The 20,030-nt window shown below is 39.7% G+C and overlaps 2 protein-coding genes across 5 annotated transcripts in view; both read right to left on the bottom strand.

The window, feature by feature from the left end:
- Positions 1–19,085, bottom strand: part of ddi2 (DNA-damage inducible protein 2) — a 29,495-nt gene extending 10,410 nt beyond the window's left edge. For 2 of the 3 annotated variants that reach the window (XR_007265274.1, XR_007265273.1), the window contains exons 1-7: positions 18,759–19,085; positions 11,397–11,535; positions 9,046–9,306; positions 7,288–7,414; positions 4,062–4,189; positions 3,190–3,318; positions 2,090–2,193 (exon numbers count right to left, since the gene is read on the bottom strand). Coding sequence is in view for 1 of the 3 variants with exons in the window: in XM_020527775.2 (XP_020383364.1) it covers positions 2,090–2,193; positions 3,190–3,318; positions 4,062–4,189; positions 7,288–7,414; positions 9,046–9,306; positions 11,397–11,535; positions 18,759–18,896 (1,026 nt within the window). In the remaining 2 variants the exon portion in view is untranslated. The remainder of the gene's footprint in view (positions 1–2,089; positions 2,194–3,189; positions 3,319–4,061; positions 4,190–7,287; positions 7,415–9,045; positions 9,307–11,396; positions 11,536–18,758) is intronic. The other variant, XM_020527775.2, reaches the window with a different exon arrangement.
- Positions 1–20,030, bottom strand: part of micos10 (mitochondrial contact site and cristae organizing system subunit 10) — a 401,440-nt gene that overhangs the window by 77,006 nt on the left and 304,404 nt on the right. The window lies entirely within an intron of this gene.

Genomic DNA, 20,030 nt, shown 5'->3' on the forward strand with positions numbered 1-20,030 from the left:
AAAATCATCAGCAAACATCCCTATTTCTGACCTTATGATGGAGAGAAGATCACTGATGCTTGTGCCTTAGACACTACCCTGAAGAACTCGTGCAGCTATTTTCTGCAGCTGAGATGACTGAACTCTGACAATCACAACTATCTTCCTATGTGCCAGGTATGACTCCAACCAGTGCAGGGTTTGCCCCCGATACTTGATTCCAGTTTTGCTAGAGCTTCTTGATGCCATACTTGGTCGAATGCAGCCTTGATGTCAAGGGCTGTCACTCTCACCTCTGGAACTCAGCTCTCTTGTCCATGTTTAGGCCAAGGCTGTATAGAGGACAGGAGCTGAGTGGCCCTGGCAGAACCCAAACTGGGCATCACTGAGCAAGTTAATGCTGAATAGGTTTTCCTAATAGCACTTACTGATGACATTTTCCATTACTTTACTGATGATCAAGACTAGACTGATGGAGCGCTAATTGTCCAGGTTGGACTTGTCCTGCTTTTTGTGTACGGGTTATGCCTGGGCAAATTTCCACATTATTGGGTAGTTGCCAGTGTTACAACTGTACTGGAAGATCTTGGCTTGGGCAGTGGCAAGCTCTGGAGCACATGACTACTATTGGCAGTATGTTGTCACAGCCCATAGTCTTTGCACTATTCAGTGCCTCCAACAGTTTCTTGATATCAGATGCAGTGAATCAAATTGGCTGAAGACTGCTATCTGCAAAGTCTGGGGTGACTGGAGGAGGCCGAGATGGATCATCGACTTGCCACTTCTGGCTGAAGATTGCTGCAAATGCTTCAGCTTTATCTTTAGGATTGACGGGCTGGGCTCTTCCATCATTGAGGACGGGTGTATTTTTGCAGCCTCCTCCTCTAGTGAGTTATTTAGTTGTCCACCACCATTCACAAGTGGACATGGCAGGACTGCAGAGTTTCGATCTGATCTTATCACCCTATTCCTCTTAAACACCTCAGTAAGCTATCTCCATATCTGCTCCTATCTTGCCCACCAACTAGTTGGAGACCTGTAATACAGTCCCAGCAATGTGACTGCTCTCCTTTTATTCCTAAGTTCTACCCACAAAACCTGTTAGCTTGGATACCAAAGCTCTGATCTTAACTCATGGCAGTGTGTCCCAAGGCAGTCGGTAAATCAACACAATCTCAGCAATGGGGGCTTGCCTCACCTGCGAGTCAGGCTCCTGCGTAAAACTGTCTGTCAACAGATGGTCAGAGGGTGGGAACACAATGTCAAGGAGAAGCAACAGGTCACCACAACCCAGAACTAAAAAAAAAAGAGTACCCATAACTCATGTCATTTACAGGGTGGGGATGCTGGAGGGCCTAAGGCTTGGCGTTGGAATAGGGAGGTCTGGAGGAGAGCTTTGGCAGGAAATGCCTAAACTTTCTTTGTGAGACCCAAAGGAGTGCAGTAAACTGGCCCAAGATTCTTTTGGTCTGCTAGATTGATCAAGTGAGAAATCCACAATTGCTCACTGGTGAAAGTGACAAAGTTATTAGATCCCACCAATTTGCAGATGATGTTCTGGAAGGATCATGGGATAATAAAGTGAGAATTTGATAGGTACATCTGAAGGCAGTTTTAACCATCCAACAAGTTTCTGCTGGAAGCTCAAAGCAGGACTGTGTTGTTGACTTTGATACCAGGAACAAGCGAATTACAAATAAAAACAGAAATTGCTGAAAAAGCTCAGCAGATCTGGCAGCATCTTTGGAGAGAAATCAGAGTTAATGCTTTAGTTCCAATGAGGAAGGGTCACTGGACCCAAAACGTTAACTCTGATTTCTCTTCACAGATGCTGCCAGAACTGCTGAGCTGTTCCAGCAATTTCTATTTTTGTTTCTGATTTCCAGCATCCGCAGTTCTTTCAGTTTGAATTACAAATAAAATTTGTTTAATTAAGAGTTTTGAAGCAATTTACAATACTGAAGTGCAAGTTGTACTCATGGGTTAATGGCCTAGCTAGATCAGAAACAATGCTGACAGTTCATACGATATCAGCTCCCAATTTTGAACTGTGTTACCCTCACCTCAATGAGTTTGGCTCCACTATCTGGAATTGCTGTTGGCTTCTTACCTGGTGCCTTTTGAGCATATCGAGTCCAAGCAACATATCCATTGGCTGGTCTTCCAGGAGGGAGAAAGAGCAGGGGAGGAAATCACCTTCAATCTGTACCTGGGCTGTAACAACAATATATCAACTAAAGCCACCTGAATGAACTGAACACCAAAACCAAGTAACTACTGAATACCCTGTGGCTTTTACCAACATTTGTGCACAAATTCTTAACTTAGATCATGGTTCCCTTTCTGTGACTAATGACACAGAGTCCTTTCTTTCTGCAGTTGCTGATAACACTGTTCTGAAACTACTGGAAGGTACTCCAACTTTACAACCAGAGCAAAGAGAAACTTCTAAATGGCACACATCCAGAACCATGAGTCATGAATAAAGCTGGAAAAATGTTTTTCCTGGCTTGGAAACCCAGAACTTGGGCTCACAGCCTCAGAATAAGGGATCAGCTATTTAAAGCTTAAAGGAGGAGATGTTTTTTCAGTCAAAGATTTGTGTATCTTTGGGATTAGCAATACAAGAAAGGCATGGATGCACAGTTGTTCAGTATTGTCTAGATGCAGATTGATAGATTGATAGGAAATTATAGGATAGCAGGATAGTGTAGGAAGGTAAACTGAGATAGAGATTTAGCCATATTTTGCATTGAATGGAAGAGCAGGTTCAAAGGGTCAAATGCCCTACTCATGTTCTTAGTTCTTGTATGCTGACAGTATTTTTATCTTGGACAAGCACACTATTTTTGGTTAGTTTTCGTTCTAATGTTTCAAGTAGGGTTATGATCCTTCTTCCAATGTTTGGCCCCATGAATGGAGACCAAGTCACTATAAATAGTTGAATGCTACATCAGATCACTGCAGATCAGAAATAGTGAGATACAATATAAAATCTTCTCCAATAAGCTACCTTAAGATAATGAGGGGGAAGAATAACTTAAAATCACATCACCACATCTTATTCACCATTGTTAGCTCTGCAAAATTGCTAATTTATATGTGCAGACAAATCCTTAAGATCTCTATCAACCATTAAAAATTCATAGCACTACAGATATTCTGCTTTACTTTCCAAAACAGTAGTAATGGAAGTCTGAAATTACTTACCCAAGTGAACTCTGCCAATGATTTTTTGTGTTCCAACACCTTTAGCAATTCCTGCCCACCGCCTGTCAACCAAGCGCATGATGTTGCACCTCTCAGCACATGCTTGGCTCATGATTGTCATCTGTGCTCCTGTATCAGCAACAGTATAGACTTATCAATATATTCAGATGCACAACTATGCCGTTAGCTTACAACTCCAATTGAAAGAGGATCAGCTCCATTTACTGAAATGCCTAAAGGTAATTTGATCAGTCCAATTTAAATATTTCCTTCAACACTTGGGAGTGTTTATTTCAAGTGGTAAAAGGGTCAAAAGACTGCTCTCTCATTACAGAGGGACAACCATTTGAGAGTTTAAGCTGGGTCACCATGCTTCAAGTGAGGTGCAAAATTGAGAAGGTGTGAACTTCATGGCGACATCAGCTGGTATGGTAACTGAACCCACACTGTTGGTGGCACTCTGAATTGCAAACCAGCTATCCAGCCAACTGATCTAACTGACCCAGTTAACTCGAAAACACATGTAAGGGGCAGTTTTGTGTATTAACGGCTGTGTACTAATGTGCATTTGGAGAACGTGTGAACAAAGCAGTAATTGTGTATTTAATGCCCTGTATCGGAGGATAACTGCAAATGGTCATTGTACATGTACAACAAACGTAGTATTTCAAAATTTGATTTCTCTGTACTGTCAAAGAGACAAAGGGATCCTGTACATCTGATATTGTTCAAATACATATTTTCCTCTGAACATTCACCCAGCTTACTTCTCAACTCGGCCTGATCTTCTGCTGCCAGGATTTTACAATGATTGCTTCAAACTAACTTAGCAACTATGTTTAACTTATTTGTATGAGCACATATAAACCTACCTGAATCTACAAAGGCTTTGACTGGCATGCCATTAACCTTGCAATTAATATAGAGCATTGCCACCTGACCAAAGCTCTCTGGCGATTCTTCCATTGCAATTGTCATGTTCTCCTCAATGTTCTGCTGTCTGAAATACAAAAGCATTCGTTAACAAAACATCAGAATAAGGCACCACAACAAGTCAGAGCAATGCAGTCAGCAAGCAAAACTCACTAGCACAGATCACGAGGTAGATGCCTAAAGTTAGTACTGCATTGTCAAAGCTACCCTTTTTCACTCCTTTTCTGTGTCTACCTGTTATTTCCAAAAGGACAGGGAATATGCTGAGTATTACTGAGAACCAACAATAACATCAGAACATGTATTGTGAAACAGATGGGACTGAAAAGAAAAGCTGATCCAGTCTCCAATTCTGATTGCCCAGGTAAACTGACATCTACAAACAAAGGATGACTAATTGCAGAGGGGTTAGAAAAATTGAGTAGTGCATGGACAAAACTCTCCAGATATTTCTCAAATGCAGTAGCAAAACTTACAGAAGGTATAGTGGCAGAAGTAATTTAAAAAACTCCTTAAATTCCAGGACCAACATAACATTACCTTAACAATTCTGTGAACACAAGAACACTTCAGAAATATTTTCTTCTCATCCATTCTGAAAATGTATGTTTCCACAATCTCTCGTCAAAAAAGCGGTACTTTGCACAAGTAGCCATGATTCTTATGAAACTCAAGAGTCTGTTGACAGGCCATTCAACTGTACAGTGCATCACAACCAAAATTTTCTACAGGTCAACATTACATTTGTACCAGCAGGGAGCATTCAGGAGTAGGAATGCACAAGGAGGCCATTCGACCTATTATGTTTGCACCAGCTCTCCAAATAAGCATCTTACGTAGTGTTAGTCTCCTACCAATGCCCCGTAAACTTGCATGCTCGTCCTTTTCAAATAACCATCTAATTTCCTTTTGAACCTGCCTTCACCACACTCTCAGGCTGCACAGCCTAGATCTTAACCACTCAAATGTGTGAATATTTTTTCCTCCACATCATTGTTGCTTCTTCTGCTGATTATTTTAAATCTGTGTCCTCTTGTTCTCGATCCTTTCTCAAGTGGGAACATTTTATTCCCCATTTACTCTGCCCAATCACTTATGATTTTGAATACTTCAATCCTCTCAGCCTTCTTGTCTCCAAGCAGAACAGTCTAGCTTCTTCAATTTGTTCACAACAGAAATTCTTCACCCTGGAACAAACCTCATAAACCTCTTCTGCACTCGCACCAAAGCCTTCATAACTTTCCTAAAGTGCAGCCCTGAACTAGATGCAATATTCTGAGCAAATTTATACAAGTTCAACATAACCTCCTTGATCTTGTATTCTGTGTCCCTATTATCAAAGCCTGGGATACTCCATCAATTTGTCTGTGTCCTTATGAAGTTCTACACTATTCTTCTCACAGGTTACAACTTTCACATCATCCTGTACCATAAGGTTCAGATTATTAATACTAGGAAAAACAAGATTCCCAATACTGACCACTGATGAAGGCTACAACAAATCTTACTGTAGGTATAAAAACATCCATTAACCATAACACTGTTTCCTATCACTCAGGTAATTCTGTATTCATGTTGGCACTGTCCCTTTTATTCCATGAGCTCTGAGTTTGCTCACATGCCTGTTGTGTGACATTATATCAAATACCTTCTAAAAGTTCACACCAATAGCATTGCCCTGATCAACACTTACTGCTAACTCCATCAGAAAACTCCAGTAAGTTAGTTAAACATGTTTTCACTTAAGAAATCCATGCTGGTACTTAATTAACCTGCATTTGTTTGGGTGATTATTAATTTTGTTGCAGATATTGTTTCTAGATATTTTCTAACCACCAAAGTTAAACTGACAGATCTACGGTTGTTAAGTCATCCTTGCACCCTCTACTGAACAAGAATATAATGTCTGTAACTGTCCACTTTTCGGACACCATCCAAGTCTGAAGATTGAGAAATGATTGCCAGTGCCATTGCAATTTCCATTTGTACTTCCACCAGTATACTTGGATGCATCTCATCCAGTCCCGGTGCCTTGTCAAATTTAAGTACAAAAGCCTATCCATTACCTCCTCTGCATCAATTTTAAACTCTTTAGTAACTGAATTCTCTCCTCTTTGACCATGGCTTGGGCAGCACCTTCCTGCTGGCACCTTTCCCCAGCCATTCCCTCTGCCTCCATTATATAAATATAATTATAAAATATCTCTTTGGTCTCTAATGAGCCCCATTCTGCCTTTTACCACCTGCTTACTGTTTATTTCCCAAAGAAAATTTTGCAATTCCCTTTTTACATTAGCTCTTTTCATGCTTCCTCTTTAGTTTTGTTATTTGCCTTTCAACATCGATATGAACTTCTTTATGAACCTGATTCTTAATTGAATTTTCTACTTGACATCTGTCACAAGCACACCGTTTCTTACTTATCAAAATTTATACCTCTTTTGTCATTCAGGGAGCTTGAGATTTGTTTGCCATCTTTACTTTTTGAAGGAATAAAACTTGACCATGTCTGAACCATTTCTTCTTTGAAGGTTATAGTTCATCTTCCATTCTTCCCGCCAACCTCTAACTCCAATTTATTCGACCCAGATCCATTGGAGTTGAAGTGCAGAAAATTCTGCTGAACGCACTCCAGTAATTCTTGCTCCTTCCTCTGCCCTTTACACTGCCACTATCCAAAACCATATTTGGATAATTAAAATCCCCATTTAAATTACTGTATAATTTTTGCACCTCTCTGTAATTTCCCACTAGCTGTGGCCTACAAACAAAAGAGCAATGTAAATGCACTTTTTTATAAAATTCCTTAGCTCAACCTAAATCAACTATGTCCTTGACTGCTCTGGGACATCCTCTTTCTTCAGAACCACAACTTCTCTTTAGTCAGTACCATCACCCCTCCTACTTTTCATTCTTCCTAGGAATACTACTCATTTTCTCATTCCTAACGTAGGGCACCAAATTTTTAAATAAACAAATAAGCAGTCAGGAACAACTCAATTCAGACAACTATAGACACTCTAAGTGTAAGAAAGACAGGAAAGGATAAAGAAAAATAAATCCCTGTAGCAGAGCACCTTATCAGCACCAAAATGTCTTAAAAGTGCTTCATACAATGACTTAACATAAAATGTTAAGTACGAAAATTCAGAGACAGCTCTTTACCTGATGTCTTCTTCAATTTTGGCCTGTGCCTCCAGGTCAAAGGGATCAGCATTCAGAAGTCGGATTCTCTCCTGTTCTCGCCGAGCTCGTTCCAGTTGCTGTTCTCGTAGCACGCTTGTAAACTTATCTATACAGAGATAGCACAAAGTGTAAAGAAATGCTTAACTATTGAGACAGTAAATAACAGGTAACAGCAATGAATGAGTAATAATGATCATTGCCAAACAATTGATTGCTTAGCTCAACATTAATCAATAACATGGAGCTTTTCTGCCTGTCTAATGAGATGTGAGGAAAGCTGTTAATACAACTTTTTACCATGCTGCATTGTTCAAATTTGCCTAAAATATTCTTGGGATGCTTGAGCAAATGACCTCCCCTCTACATCTGAAGCAACTGAATTTTCATCGGCGTACAGTTCTATAGGCATTAACTATCTTTTGGCTATTCATCCAAGTGGTCACTTGGGAGCCATAATGCAACTTCATGACCATTGAAGAAAGAACAAATTTGATAGTGTCTTTCACATCCTTGGGATAGGGCAAATATTTTACAGCCACTGAATTTCTTGAAGTCTAGATGCTGCTATAATGGATGCTGAGAGGGAAATGGTAGCCATTAATTAGAGCACAGCAAAGCCCTACAATCAGCAATGAGATAAGTGACCAGATAATCTGTTTTTGCTTTGAGCCTTTAGGGATAAATATCAATAATAACATTGAGAGACTTGCCTGATTTAGGAACACTACCCTGGGAGCTTTTAGGTCCATTTGAGAGGGAAGAGGAGGTCTTGATTTGACACCTTTTCTGAAGGATAGCACTTCCAAGACACCATTCAGTGCTGTACTGAAGTGTCAGCTCAGAGTATGTGCTCAAATCTCTGGAGTTTCACTGTTCAATCACTGTTATCCTTTTGGCCGAAGGGCCTGTTTCCACACTGTAGGGATTCTATGACCTTCTATGGTCTATGAAATCTAATTTCTTTCTGATTCAGAGGCAAAAGGGATACTAATAAACCAAGACTTAAACTTGTTAAAATTGTCACTTCTCTTCCTCATTGGTTATGGGTCAGAGTTTTATTTTAACTGGTGAATAATAAGACAAAGAAATAACAGATCAAATCATGCAAACTTCTCCTTTTCCAGTTTTCCATTGCATTTTACAAGAAAAAGAAATTGTTCTTCATCTGTGTCATTTCTTCATTCCATTCCCACAAAAACTTAATTTATCAGACAGAACATAAAAAAAATCACAAGCTCATCTTCCTTACCTCATCCATGTTTATATTTCCATAAGCAGTACAGCATTTCTGCTGATTTTTAAACACCCCTCACCCTTCTATAACCAGGAAAAACTTGTGCTAAATGAGTCCTTTAGCAGCTACAGGACTACAATTTTGAGGAGACACAACTTTACTACAGAAATTATCTGAAATTAATGCAGATTACATATCAAAGCTGGGCCTGAAAGTCTTTTTCTAGCTGGGTACCGAATATTTGTTAACTCATTATATTAAATAAAATTACTGGATTCAATTTCCCAACATTTTAATTATCACCACTGTTTAATAAGTAAACATCCATAGTTACATAGTGAGAAACTTTTATCAGCCTGCTGAATATGAAATTTCATACAGCTATCTTGTAACAAATTCTATGTGTAGTATTTTAATCCTCACAAAGAGGCAACTGTAGAAAACAGCAGCACAACTATGAAGGGAGACCAACATAAATGACAAATCAGAATTTCTATACTTACCAAGATCTCCACTAAGAAGCGCCTCAGCTAAAGGAGGATTCCGTTCCTTCAATAGCGATAGCTCATGTGGATTAGCCAGAAGCATGTCCCTTAGTAAAGTCGGATTATTTTCCAAACTGTGTGGAGCTGGAACAGGGGGAGGAGAAGTAGAGCTACTGGAAGTTGGCTTTGGTGGCTGCTGATTAGCTACTCCAGACGCAGGGATTCTGTGCCCCATTGACCCAGGCACCGAGATACCACTGAAGTCAATCCTGGGAAGTCCTAAAGGAGGAGATGAAAGAAATATCAAACTAAAACATACAACGGCAATTCATCAACCTCACATTATGCCAGTGCCCATATCAAAACAAGAGGCAATGAAAGAGACAAGAGAACACTTATAAAGCACTCAAACCTCTGGAATAACATTTTTTTTTTTAAATGATTATTCGCAAGCTAAACTAAAACATATTGCAGAGTGAAAACTATACCACAGTCACGAGCAATGATGAAAGTTAAATGCCTTTTGTAGGATCTTCATTCTTCAGCTTGAATGATTCCTTATGCATTGTACCATGTAGGATTCTTGGCTTTATAAAGAAGAGTATAAAAGCAAGGAATTTATTTGTGTTAGGTTTCATTGGTTAAGCCTCAGCTGGAATACCTCAAGAAGATGTCGTGATCATGGAGGGCTTGCAGATGATTTATTAGAACGACACCAGAGATGAAGAGATTCAGTTAGGTGAGAGATGGAAAAGTTGATACTGTTATCCTTAAAGCAGAGAAGGTTAAAGAGAGTTTCAACAGAAGGGTTTTCATAGATAGGGAGAAACTGTTTCCATTGGCTAGAGGGCTAAAAACCAGAGGGGACAGATATCAGATAGTTTTGAAAAATAGTCAGAGGAAGGTAACAGTATGATTTTGCTTGTTGTGATCAGGAATGAACTGCCCAAAGATACTGTGGAAGGAAATTCAGTAGTAACTTTCAAGCAGGAATTAGATTCATGAAAATGAAGCAGGGAAAGGCAATGCCAAAGCGCTAATGTCACTGAACTAGTACTCCAGAGAACAAGGCAAATCCTCTGGGTACATGAGTTCAAATCTACCCAGTGGCAGATGGTTACATTTGAATTCAATTAGTAAATCTTGAATTTAAAAAAGCCTGACAGAGGTAGCCAGGAGTCTATTGCCAATTGTTGCAAAAATCTATTTAGTTCACTAATGTCTGTTAGGAAGGAAAATCTGCTGTCTTTACTCAGTCTTGGTATGTTACTCCAGACCCACAGTGTTATGGTGGTCTCCTAACTGCCCGCTGAAATGGCCTAGCAAGCCATTAGAGATGGGCAATCAATGCCTATTCAATCAACGACATCCACATCCCATGAAGGAATTTTAAAAATTGTATCATTATGGGAAAAAAAGCAGGAGCAGGATTAATTGATCAGCTCTTTCAAAGAGCCAGCAATGGCATTGGGATGAATCAAACCTTTCTGTGCTGTTATATTCTATGGCAATAGGGCCATTGTTGATAGTATGTATTAGCATAGTTCCACCTACTGGATCCTCCTTTTGACTTATACAAAAACATTCAAAAATATTTCCAACTGAGATATAATGAACGGTCACTGCACTTGAAACATTAACTATTTTCTCTCTATATACTGACAGATCTGCTGAGTTTCTTCAGCATTTTCTGTTTTTATTTAAGACACGATTAAGTTGCACACAATGCATGAACTCTAACAACTGCTGCATGGGTATAGACCATTCCAGGTCATATATTATGTTCAACATAGTCTCGTTTAAAAAATTAAAAAAACATCCCAATAGACCTTTGTCCTTTGCAAATTCTTGCAAACAATCTCTCCTGTAATGAAGGCATTGACTCCCTGCAGAGCACAATTCCACAAATATTGAACACTCCAGTACTCCATTTTTTATGCATGACTATGGATAATGATCCCACAAGCTACTGCACAAGAGAATGCATCATCTGAGCCCAATTCTGTCCTTATCAAAAATCCATACACTTGCACATCTAGTTTTCAACATGATAACACTCAGGAGCAGGAAAACTGACTGATTTTTGTCTCCCTCATCCAGGGTTACTAAGGCCACCAGTGATGCCTTTAATGCTAACTCATCAGTTTTGCAAGTAGAATACAGGAAAGGAATGACTAATAAGTTAACATCTTGCAGCACTTGTATGAAAACCATCTTAAAAGAATAATCACACATATAATTCCCTTCGTTGTCACACCAGTGTTTAGGAGGTCACAAAGCTGAATTTTTACTATTGTCTGTACATGTGATTTGTAGGCACCATCAATTCATGGAAACAATTGGCAAACTTTTCCTACACGTTCTCTCACCTGATACACCTGGGAGTGGTAGACTAGACTGCATTGGAGGTCTTTCCAACTGTCGCAATACCAGTACATCACCATCCTTCAATCCATACGCTGTCAGTGTCAGCCGATCATCAGTCAATGGCCTCTCCGCAAAGATTATCTAACACAGAAACAGCACTCAGATTTGACTAACATACAGCGATTCTGCCATTGGTACATCTTTGCCAGTCTCAAAGACTGTGGTGGAAATTATTCATCGACCACAAGACTTGTATAAAATTTGATATTCCTTCAGGGTACACAACCTGCCCATCTACTGGATGTGCTCTTTATGCAACTTTAATCCCAATTTACGTGCTCATGGTTTAATGTTGTTGGGATGACCCAGAGAGCTTGTCAGTTGCGTACATGAACACTTAGGGCACTGGCCCACTATGCTTACAGCAACCAAAGATCAGCAATCACTGCAGCCTTGCAACAGCCATTGACATCCTGAGGGCAAAACGTTTGTTAGAGGCTGTGAAACAAATATTTTTTGACTGGTTTCTGGTAAAATACAGATGACATCTCTCCAAGAAGCTGTTCTCTAAAGATTTATGGCAGTGAGCAGGCAAAGAAGAAGGAAGATTTTATGCTGTCTTGCTCTGTACTGTAAGCCTAAAACTCAATATATGGACAGCTTGCTTAGAACTTCAAGTTTTGCTAACTTATTGATAAATTTCTCAATTCTGCCCAGTAGCTACTGTCCAGGTCAACCACAGCAAGCTCTCTTCACAAACCACATTAGCATCTTCCTTAATGAGTCTCGGTAATATTCACAAAACATCTCACCGATTGCCGTTTGAAACAAACCCCCTCTTAGTTCATTAGAAGCCTAGAAGATAACTTTTCTCTGTGTAAACATGAAAATTTTGGACTTTTCCTTGATATTAATTATGTAAAAGATCTGTATGTTTATTAAAGCAAACATGAATTTATTCACTACTCCTCCACTCTCATATTTGCAAGGCAAAGAATAACAATCCACATTTTCTCAAGTCATTTGCTCGGAAACAAACATAGTTTACTGTATTCAAGGACAGCATTTTACTTGTCTGACATACAGATCTTTTCATGTACTTTAGTTTTATTTATTACTAAAATCTTTGAAACAAACAATTGTACATGGAAACAGATCCATATATTAATTGTTACCAGAAACTAGCCAAAAAAATATTATTTCACGGTCATTTTTTTAAAATATAAATTTTCAGTTAGTGAATCAAACTAACTTCATTATGTAAAATAAAACAAGGAACTGGGGATGCTGGAAATCTGAAACAAAAACAGAAATTGCTTAAGAAACTCTGCAGGTATGATATCATCTGTGAAAAGAAAGCAAGGTTAATGTTTCGAACTGAAAAATCACTGGACTTGAAACATTAACTCCGCTTTCGCTCCACAGATCCTGCCAGCCTGCTGAATTTCTCCAGCAATTCTTGTTTCAATTTCATAATGTACATCGAGTAATTTGGTTCAGCTTCTCACTGTTTAGTTATTATTTTTCAAGGTATGCAGATGCAAATTTAAAGAAAAATAAAAAATATGAAAATCAAATTACAGTACAGAACGCCAAAGTGACGTGTCTTCATTTCTAAAGTACTCACTGCCCATTTTTGATCTATGGCTTGTTTTAAAAATACATGATTAATGATTTTTTTCCTTGCTTGCTCATTGATATCAGATCAACACATTCAATTGTTACTTATTGTTGGTTGATGAATTTGACATTACAATTAGATGGAAATAACTCTAATATGAAATATCTTGTGCATGTCAATGCACGTTCCTATCTACATTAGCCACGTTCCTGTCACACTTTGGTGATTTGACACACAATATTTGACTAATTCAGTCACTGCAAAACAGTGACACTAAAATTACGTACAACATTCTAAAAAGCGTCCATCAAATCAAAACACAACAGTTCTGCTAATATATATTTGATTATTTGCAGCAATTCATCAAACTGCTCGTGGTGGGCTGGATGTTACATTGTTTCAGATATGCAGAAGCGTTATACTATACAGCGCACAAAGATGTTACAGCAAACTTTTTATTAACTGGCATCTATGGGACCAGGTTGATCAAACGTCCTGGATGATCAAGAGGTTCACATAATCAATGTAAAAACACACATTAAGTAACAGAAATGTAATGCAGTGTGAAGACTTATCTGTTATATTTTACTTAAAGCATAAGTCACCTTAAGCAACTTTGCCTTAAATAAAACATAGCAGCAGAGAGCCTTCTCACTCGCACCCTCAACTGACTACTCAGACATCATGGTGGATCATGGTGTTTGAGAAGCAATTGACTTGAAATTGAATTAACTGTCAATATTTCACGCGGCCATTCGATTGAACAATAAGTATATTTACAGTGAGGTAAATAAATTTAAATACTATAATAATTGGACAGAATAATACGGTAAACTCTGCAGTATTTGAGGTATATAATTTTTGCCTTCAAAGTCATCAAATCTCGTTCCAAGGTTGACAATGTGTCAAATTCATCACCTCTAATTGTCTTTTGATGAAAGAACTTCACTAGTTGAAATCTGTTGTAATTCAAACTCCATCTGAACCCAATCGTTGCTAGCATTTGCAATTATAACAAGTTCTAACACATTTCCATTGATCTAATATATTTCTGGAACAGTCAGTAAGTTGTGGGATGTTTGCGTGTAACTCGACAAAGAGACCACAGATAAAGGACAGTGACAGAGTGGCAATGTCACTGGACTAACAGATACCTGCATTGAGTCAGAGGTTCAAATCCTACAATGGCAGCTGGTGGAATTTAAATTCAAATGACCATGGAACTTTCATCAACCATTGCTTTAATAAAAAACACCTCCTACTCTTCTAGGAAAGAAATCCGCCATCTTTACCTATCGTAGCCTTTGTAATGCAGAACCATGGCAATACAGTCATCCCTCAACTGCCTTCTGAAATGGGAATAAGGGATGGGCTAAAAATGCTGTTCTTATCAGTTATGCCAACATCTCATTAAAGATTAAAATGTGGAAGTGCAGTTCATTTTTACAGACACAAAGTAATTGCTAAGCATTCTTGAAATCAATCACATGTTGACTACTCAGCAAATCCTCAGGCCAATGAGGAGTCAGGCGGTTTTCTTTCAGTATCTCTTTACAAAATGTGAAAAAACATATCTGAGGATGTATATACAGAAAGGTGCAGTTATATCCAAGACTGTGTGAGATTCCTGTTACAGATATCTGGGCATGTACGAATGAATGTGCGTATATATTTACCAATTAATAAAAATAGGTACTACCACTGCAGTGCACTCTTCCACAGCTGAGGATATGGATGTACATAGTTAGTTCCGACTGTGTACATCTGGGTTGGTGGGCATCTATTCAGGTGCCAATATGGAAATAGACAGATGTAGAATTCAGTGCATTTGGATGCATACAAAGTAGATACCCATTTTAAAAGTTGCTTTGTTTTAATGTTGGTCAGTTAACGTACTCTCATTTTACATTGTGGTTTTAAAGAGAGTTTGTGCTGAGTCTGAGGGAGGGCTCCATCACCCATTCAGCACCAATTTGGAGTAGCTTCTCTCTCTCTTGCTGCCACCCCGCTAACCGTCAGCCCCTGCACTCGCTGACCCTCCTGTTCACTGTGGCCCTACAATATGCAACCTCTGCCACTCCCTGACCCTCTGTCTCACCTCCAACCCTCAATTTCGAAGCCTCTACTGCTCCCATACAAACCATCTTGCCACTTCTCCAGCTTGTAGCTTATTTCCACAGCCATCACTCACAGCAAGTGCTCTGGAGAGAGGGGCATGCAGAGAGTTGGACTGCAGAAGGTTCGGTGAAAGGAAGGTTCTGCCACGACTGGGAGGTTCACAGAGCAGTAGAGGTTGCAGTGAGAAAAAGGTTACAGAAGGGCAGAGACTGCAACCAGAGTTGGTGAGCAGTAGGGTCTGGAGGAATGGGTGGCAAGTGAGAGGTTCATACAGCAAGAAGGAAGGAGGCATATGACATGTATAGATTGCTGGGATCCAGTGAATCCCTCAAGGAGTATAAGGGTTTAACCAATTTGCTGGAGTTTTTTTTGTGAGAGTAATGCTGTTCACGTGATGTACATGGACTTCCAAGGTATTTCCTACTTGATAAGGTATTACACCAGTTTTGTTAACAAAGTTATAGTGAGCTCAAAGAATAAAAGAGACAGTTGCAACATAGATACATGACTGGCTGAGTGACAAAGAAACAAAATGTCATGGCCAGTGGTCTCCAAAATATACCGTCTAAGAGTTTGGTGGAGTCAATATTAATCAGTGAATTCATAATTAGACTGTTATTTGCAAGGATTAATGTGTAGGGTTATAGAGAAAAGGGGAATGGCACGAAGTGCTTGTTTGAAGAGCTAGTGCAGACATGATGAGCTGTCTTTTGCCTCTTTATTCCATTGGAAAAAATTCTGGGGTTCTGTTGTAGCCTCTGGTTCTCAATCTCTCCACGAATGCGGAGAGTTTTAAAAGCATTCGAAAAAGATTGACTAGAATGTTGCCGGGGTTGGAGGGTTTGAGCTATAGAGATACGCTGAATAGGCTGGGGTTATATTCCCTGCAGCATCAGAGGCTGAGGGGTGACTTTATAGAGGTTTAAAAAATCATGAGGGGCATGGATAAGATGATTAGCCAAAGTCTTTTCCCCGGGTAGGGGAGTCCAAAACTAGAGGACATAGGTTTAAGGTGAGAGGGGAAAGATTTAAAAGGGCACTAAAAGGCAACCGTTTCACACAGAGGGTGATATATATATATATGGAATGTGTTGCCAAAGGAAGTTTTGGAGGCTGTTACAATTACAATATTTAAAAGCATCTGGAGGGGTACATGGATAGGAAAAGTTTAGAAGAATATGGCCAAATGGTGGCAAATTGGACTAGATTAATTTAGGGTCTCTGGTCGGCATGGACGTGTTGGACCAAAGGGTTTGTTTCCATGCTGCACAACTCTATGACTCTGATAGTAGAAGTATACTCGATTGAAATCAACAGGGAAAAACTGGATGTGAGAACGCTCTGGCAAATAGGGTTAAGGAGAATCCAAAGAGATTCCGCAAATACATGGAAGGCAAAACTAGGGAGAGAATACAGCCTCTTAAAAAACAAGGTCGCCTACATGTAGAAATGCAGGAGATGGATGAGATACTAAACAAGTATTTCATGTCAGTATTTACTGTGGAGAAGGATATGGAAGCTTGAAATGTCTCCACATTATAGAGGAGGATGTGCTGGACGTTTTAAAATGGATAAAGGTGGATAAATATCTGGGACGTGATGAGGGGTATCCCAGAACTTTGTGGGAAGCTAGGGAAGTGATTGCTGGGCCCCTTGCTGAGATATTTGTATCGTCAATAGCCACACGAGAGGTGCCAGAAGACTTGACGGTGGTTAATGTGGTGCCATTATTTAAGAAAGGTGATAAGGAAAAGCCAGGGACCAATAAACCTGGCATCAGGAGTGGGTAAGTTGTTGGAGGTGATTCTGAGGGACAGGGTTTACATGTATTTGGAATGGCAAGAATTGATTAGGGATAGTCAACATGGCTGTGTGTGTAGGAAATTGTGTCTAACTAACTTGATTGAATTTTTTGAAGAAATGCCAAAGAAGACTGATGAAGGCAGAGCAGTGGACTTGTCTTTACGGACTTCACCAAGGCATCCAACAAGGTTCTGCATGGGAGACTGGTTAGCAAGGTTAGATCACATGGTGGAATCCAGGGCGTGCTTGCCATTTGGACACAAAATTGGCTTGAAGGTGGAAGCTCGTTTTTCAGACTGTAGGCCTGTGACTAGTGATATGTCGCAAGCGTTGGTTCTGGATCGACTGCTTTTTGTCATTTATATAAATGATTTGGATGTTAATATAGGAGAAATTGTTAGCAAGTTTGCAGATGACAGCAAAATTGGTGGTGTAGTGAACAGGGAAGAATGGGTTTTCCCTGGAGTTTTGGAGGCTGAGGGTGACTTTACAGAGGTTATGAAGTCATGTGGCATAGATAGGGTAAATAGACAAGGTATTTTTCCCAGGGTAAGGGAGTCCAAAGCTAGAGGGCATAGGTTTAAGATGAAGGGGGAAAGATTTGAAAGGGACCTAAGAGACAACTTTTTCAGGCAGAGGGTAGTGCGTTTATGAAATGAGGTTCCAGAGGAGGTGGTGGAAGCTAGTACAATTACAACATTTAAAAGGCATCTGCATTGGTACATGAATAGGAAAGGTTTAGGTCAAATACTGGCAAATGGGACTAAATTAATTTAAGATATCTGGTCAGCATGGATGAGTTGGACCAAAGGGTCTGTTTCCGTGCTGAACATATCCATGACTACATAAAGCAACGAGCAGAAGAAACAACAGTTAAGTTAGCATATTTCCCAAGCATTTTAACACTTTTTCAAAAACTTCATTCTATTTACCAATACCTGAATTTAACAATGTAAAGCATATCAACTTGCATGATAAACTCCTCCAATTTTTGATGAAACTCCTACAGAATCTGACTACACTTTTGCATTGGCTTTTATAAGAAAAACTGATTTATTTAAAATCATTTCACTTAATGTTGCACTTTTTAGGAATGCAACTACAATTTTAACTGGGAACTTATCACATTTCTTATATTTAAGGTCTTTTGGTGCAGTATCCCTACCTCTGAGCTCAAGCTCGACTTCAATACTTGAGGATCAAGATAGGTGCACTCATAACACAATCAAATAGCTTGACTATCAACCTCACACACACCAATAGAAGACCCTAAGAGCAAGAGGGGCTTCTGGTCAATCCTGTGAAGGAAAGAAAGTTGTAGCCTCTAACATCACAATCCCTAGTTCCACACTGCAACATGCATGATGCAAATTACCATGGAAACTCAACGTCCTAGGGTGAAGTGTAACACACCACTACCATGTGTTTATGTACTTTTGGATGTATATGGCTTCGTTCACAATTCAGTCCAGTATATAGACTCGATTTTAGACAGCTGAGTTGTTTGCTATGACTAAATCTTGGGGAGTGTGTGTAGGAAAGGGAAGTGTTATATAGCATGCAGATACGTACGGATATGCTTTGGGTGTATGTACCCAGAATCAAAGATGGGTCCAAATAGAAGTATTCCTACTGACAATCAGATGCAGAGCTTCATATCACAGTATATAGGGGTGTGGTTATATGCAGAATTATGCGTATATAGTCCCAGAACGGATAATAATTGCAAATAATGCTGGGTGCTGGTATGTATATTCTGGAGTAGATGTATATCTGGGTGTGGCAGTGTACTTAAGGCTGTACATGTCCCTCATACTCTCACCTGGCTCTCGGTCGCGGGGATATTGCTCTCCATTTCACAGAGAGCCCGGAAAGTCTCCAGCTGCATGCCGCCATTCACCTGCAGGGTGAAGGTAATCTCGCTCAAGTCGCGCCGCACGCAGTAAACGGTGAGCAACATAGCGGCAACCGGCTACCGAGCACCGAAACCCGGACGCAGGGACACAACTGGACCGGGGAACCAGCACCAAATACACGGCGCTCGATCGCCGATTACACCAAAGGCCCGATCACCCAAAGCAGAGACTCCACCAAACACTCCACACACCAGATCGAAACCGCACACATCCGCCTTACGGCATCGCCGCAAACCAGCCCCGCCACTGTCGCAAAACGAGCCGCAAAATAGGAGTACATGTCGCTGTCCCACTGCCATCTTGATGAGGAAATACATTCATTGCCTTATACTACCCGCAAATCCTTATAAGGTAGCCACTGTATTATAATTACAAATACAACAACTCATCAGTCTAGGTCCACTGATGGTGGCTTTAGGAAAATACATCCTTTCCTTTAGAAATCACTCCATATTCCAAAACCCGAACTAGAGTTTAAAATTTTTGAGTGGACAGCATTGTTTATCTTTCTGACAGCTTATTAAATCACTAATGAAAGATTATCACTCATGTCTAAAGCATACCTATTTCAGGATATTGTTTTTGCTAAAAGGACATGTTCATTAGAAATCAAAATGAAACAATCTCTACAGCATAAACTGTTTTGAACCAAATCATCATCAATATTCATCCTTGTATGTTATGGCTACATGATCCTGATATTTAGTTTGTTTGGGATAACTCATAGTAATTGCATTTTTCATGCATCAGCATTTGATATTTTTGAAGGTTACATCAAAATGAAAACCATCTAGTGCATCGAAACATTATGAGCAGAGGCATCCTCAGCCAAGATGGCAGGAAGCCATTTGAATGGTCTTAACAGTAAAGATAGGCAAAAGGAAGCCCAGCTATAATGCTGTTTCCTTAAGCACTGCCAAAACAGCCAGGTAACACACCATCCAGCAGATACTTGACAAAATGGTCATTTGGTGAAGTATGAGGTTTGCACTCCAGCTAAAGGGTGTACAGAATAGTTATCATACACCTTTTTCCCAGCCACAAGCACTGTAATGTAGGCATTTTAGACTCCACTGTTAGCAATAATGGGGCATATTTTGCCAGATACCATGATTCTACCTTGTACGTGGCATGTGAGACAAAATTTAAACAACTTGATTTGACCATACAAAGCTTTG

Source organism: Rhincodon typus, chromosome 31 (assembly GCF_021869965.1).
Source record: "Rhincodon typus isolate 14 chromosome 31, sRhiTyp1.1, whole genome shotgun sequence".
Classification (NCBI taxonomy): Eukaryota; Metazoa; Chordata; class Chondrichthyes; order Orectolobiformes; family Rhincodontidae; genus Rhincodon; species Rhincodon typus.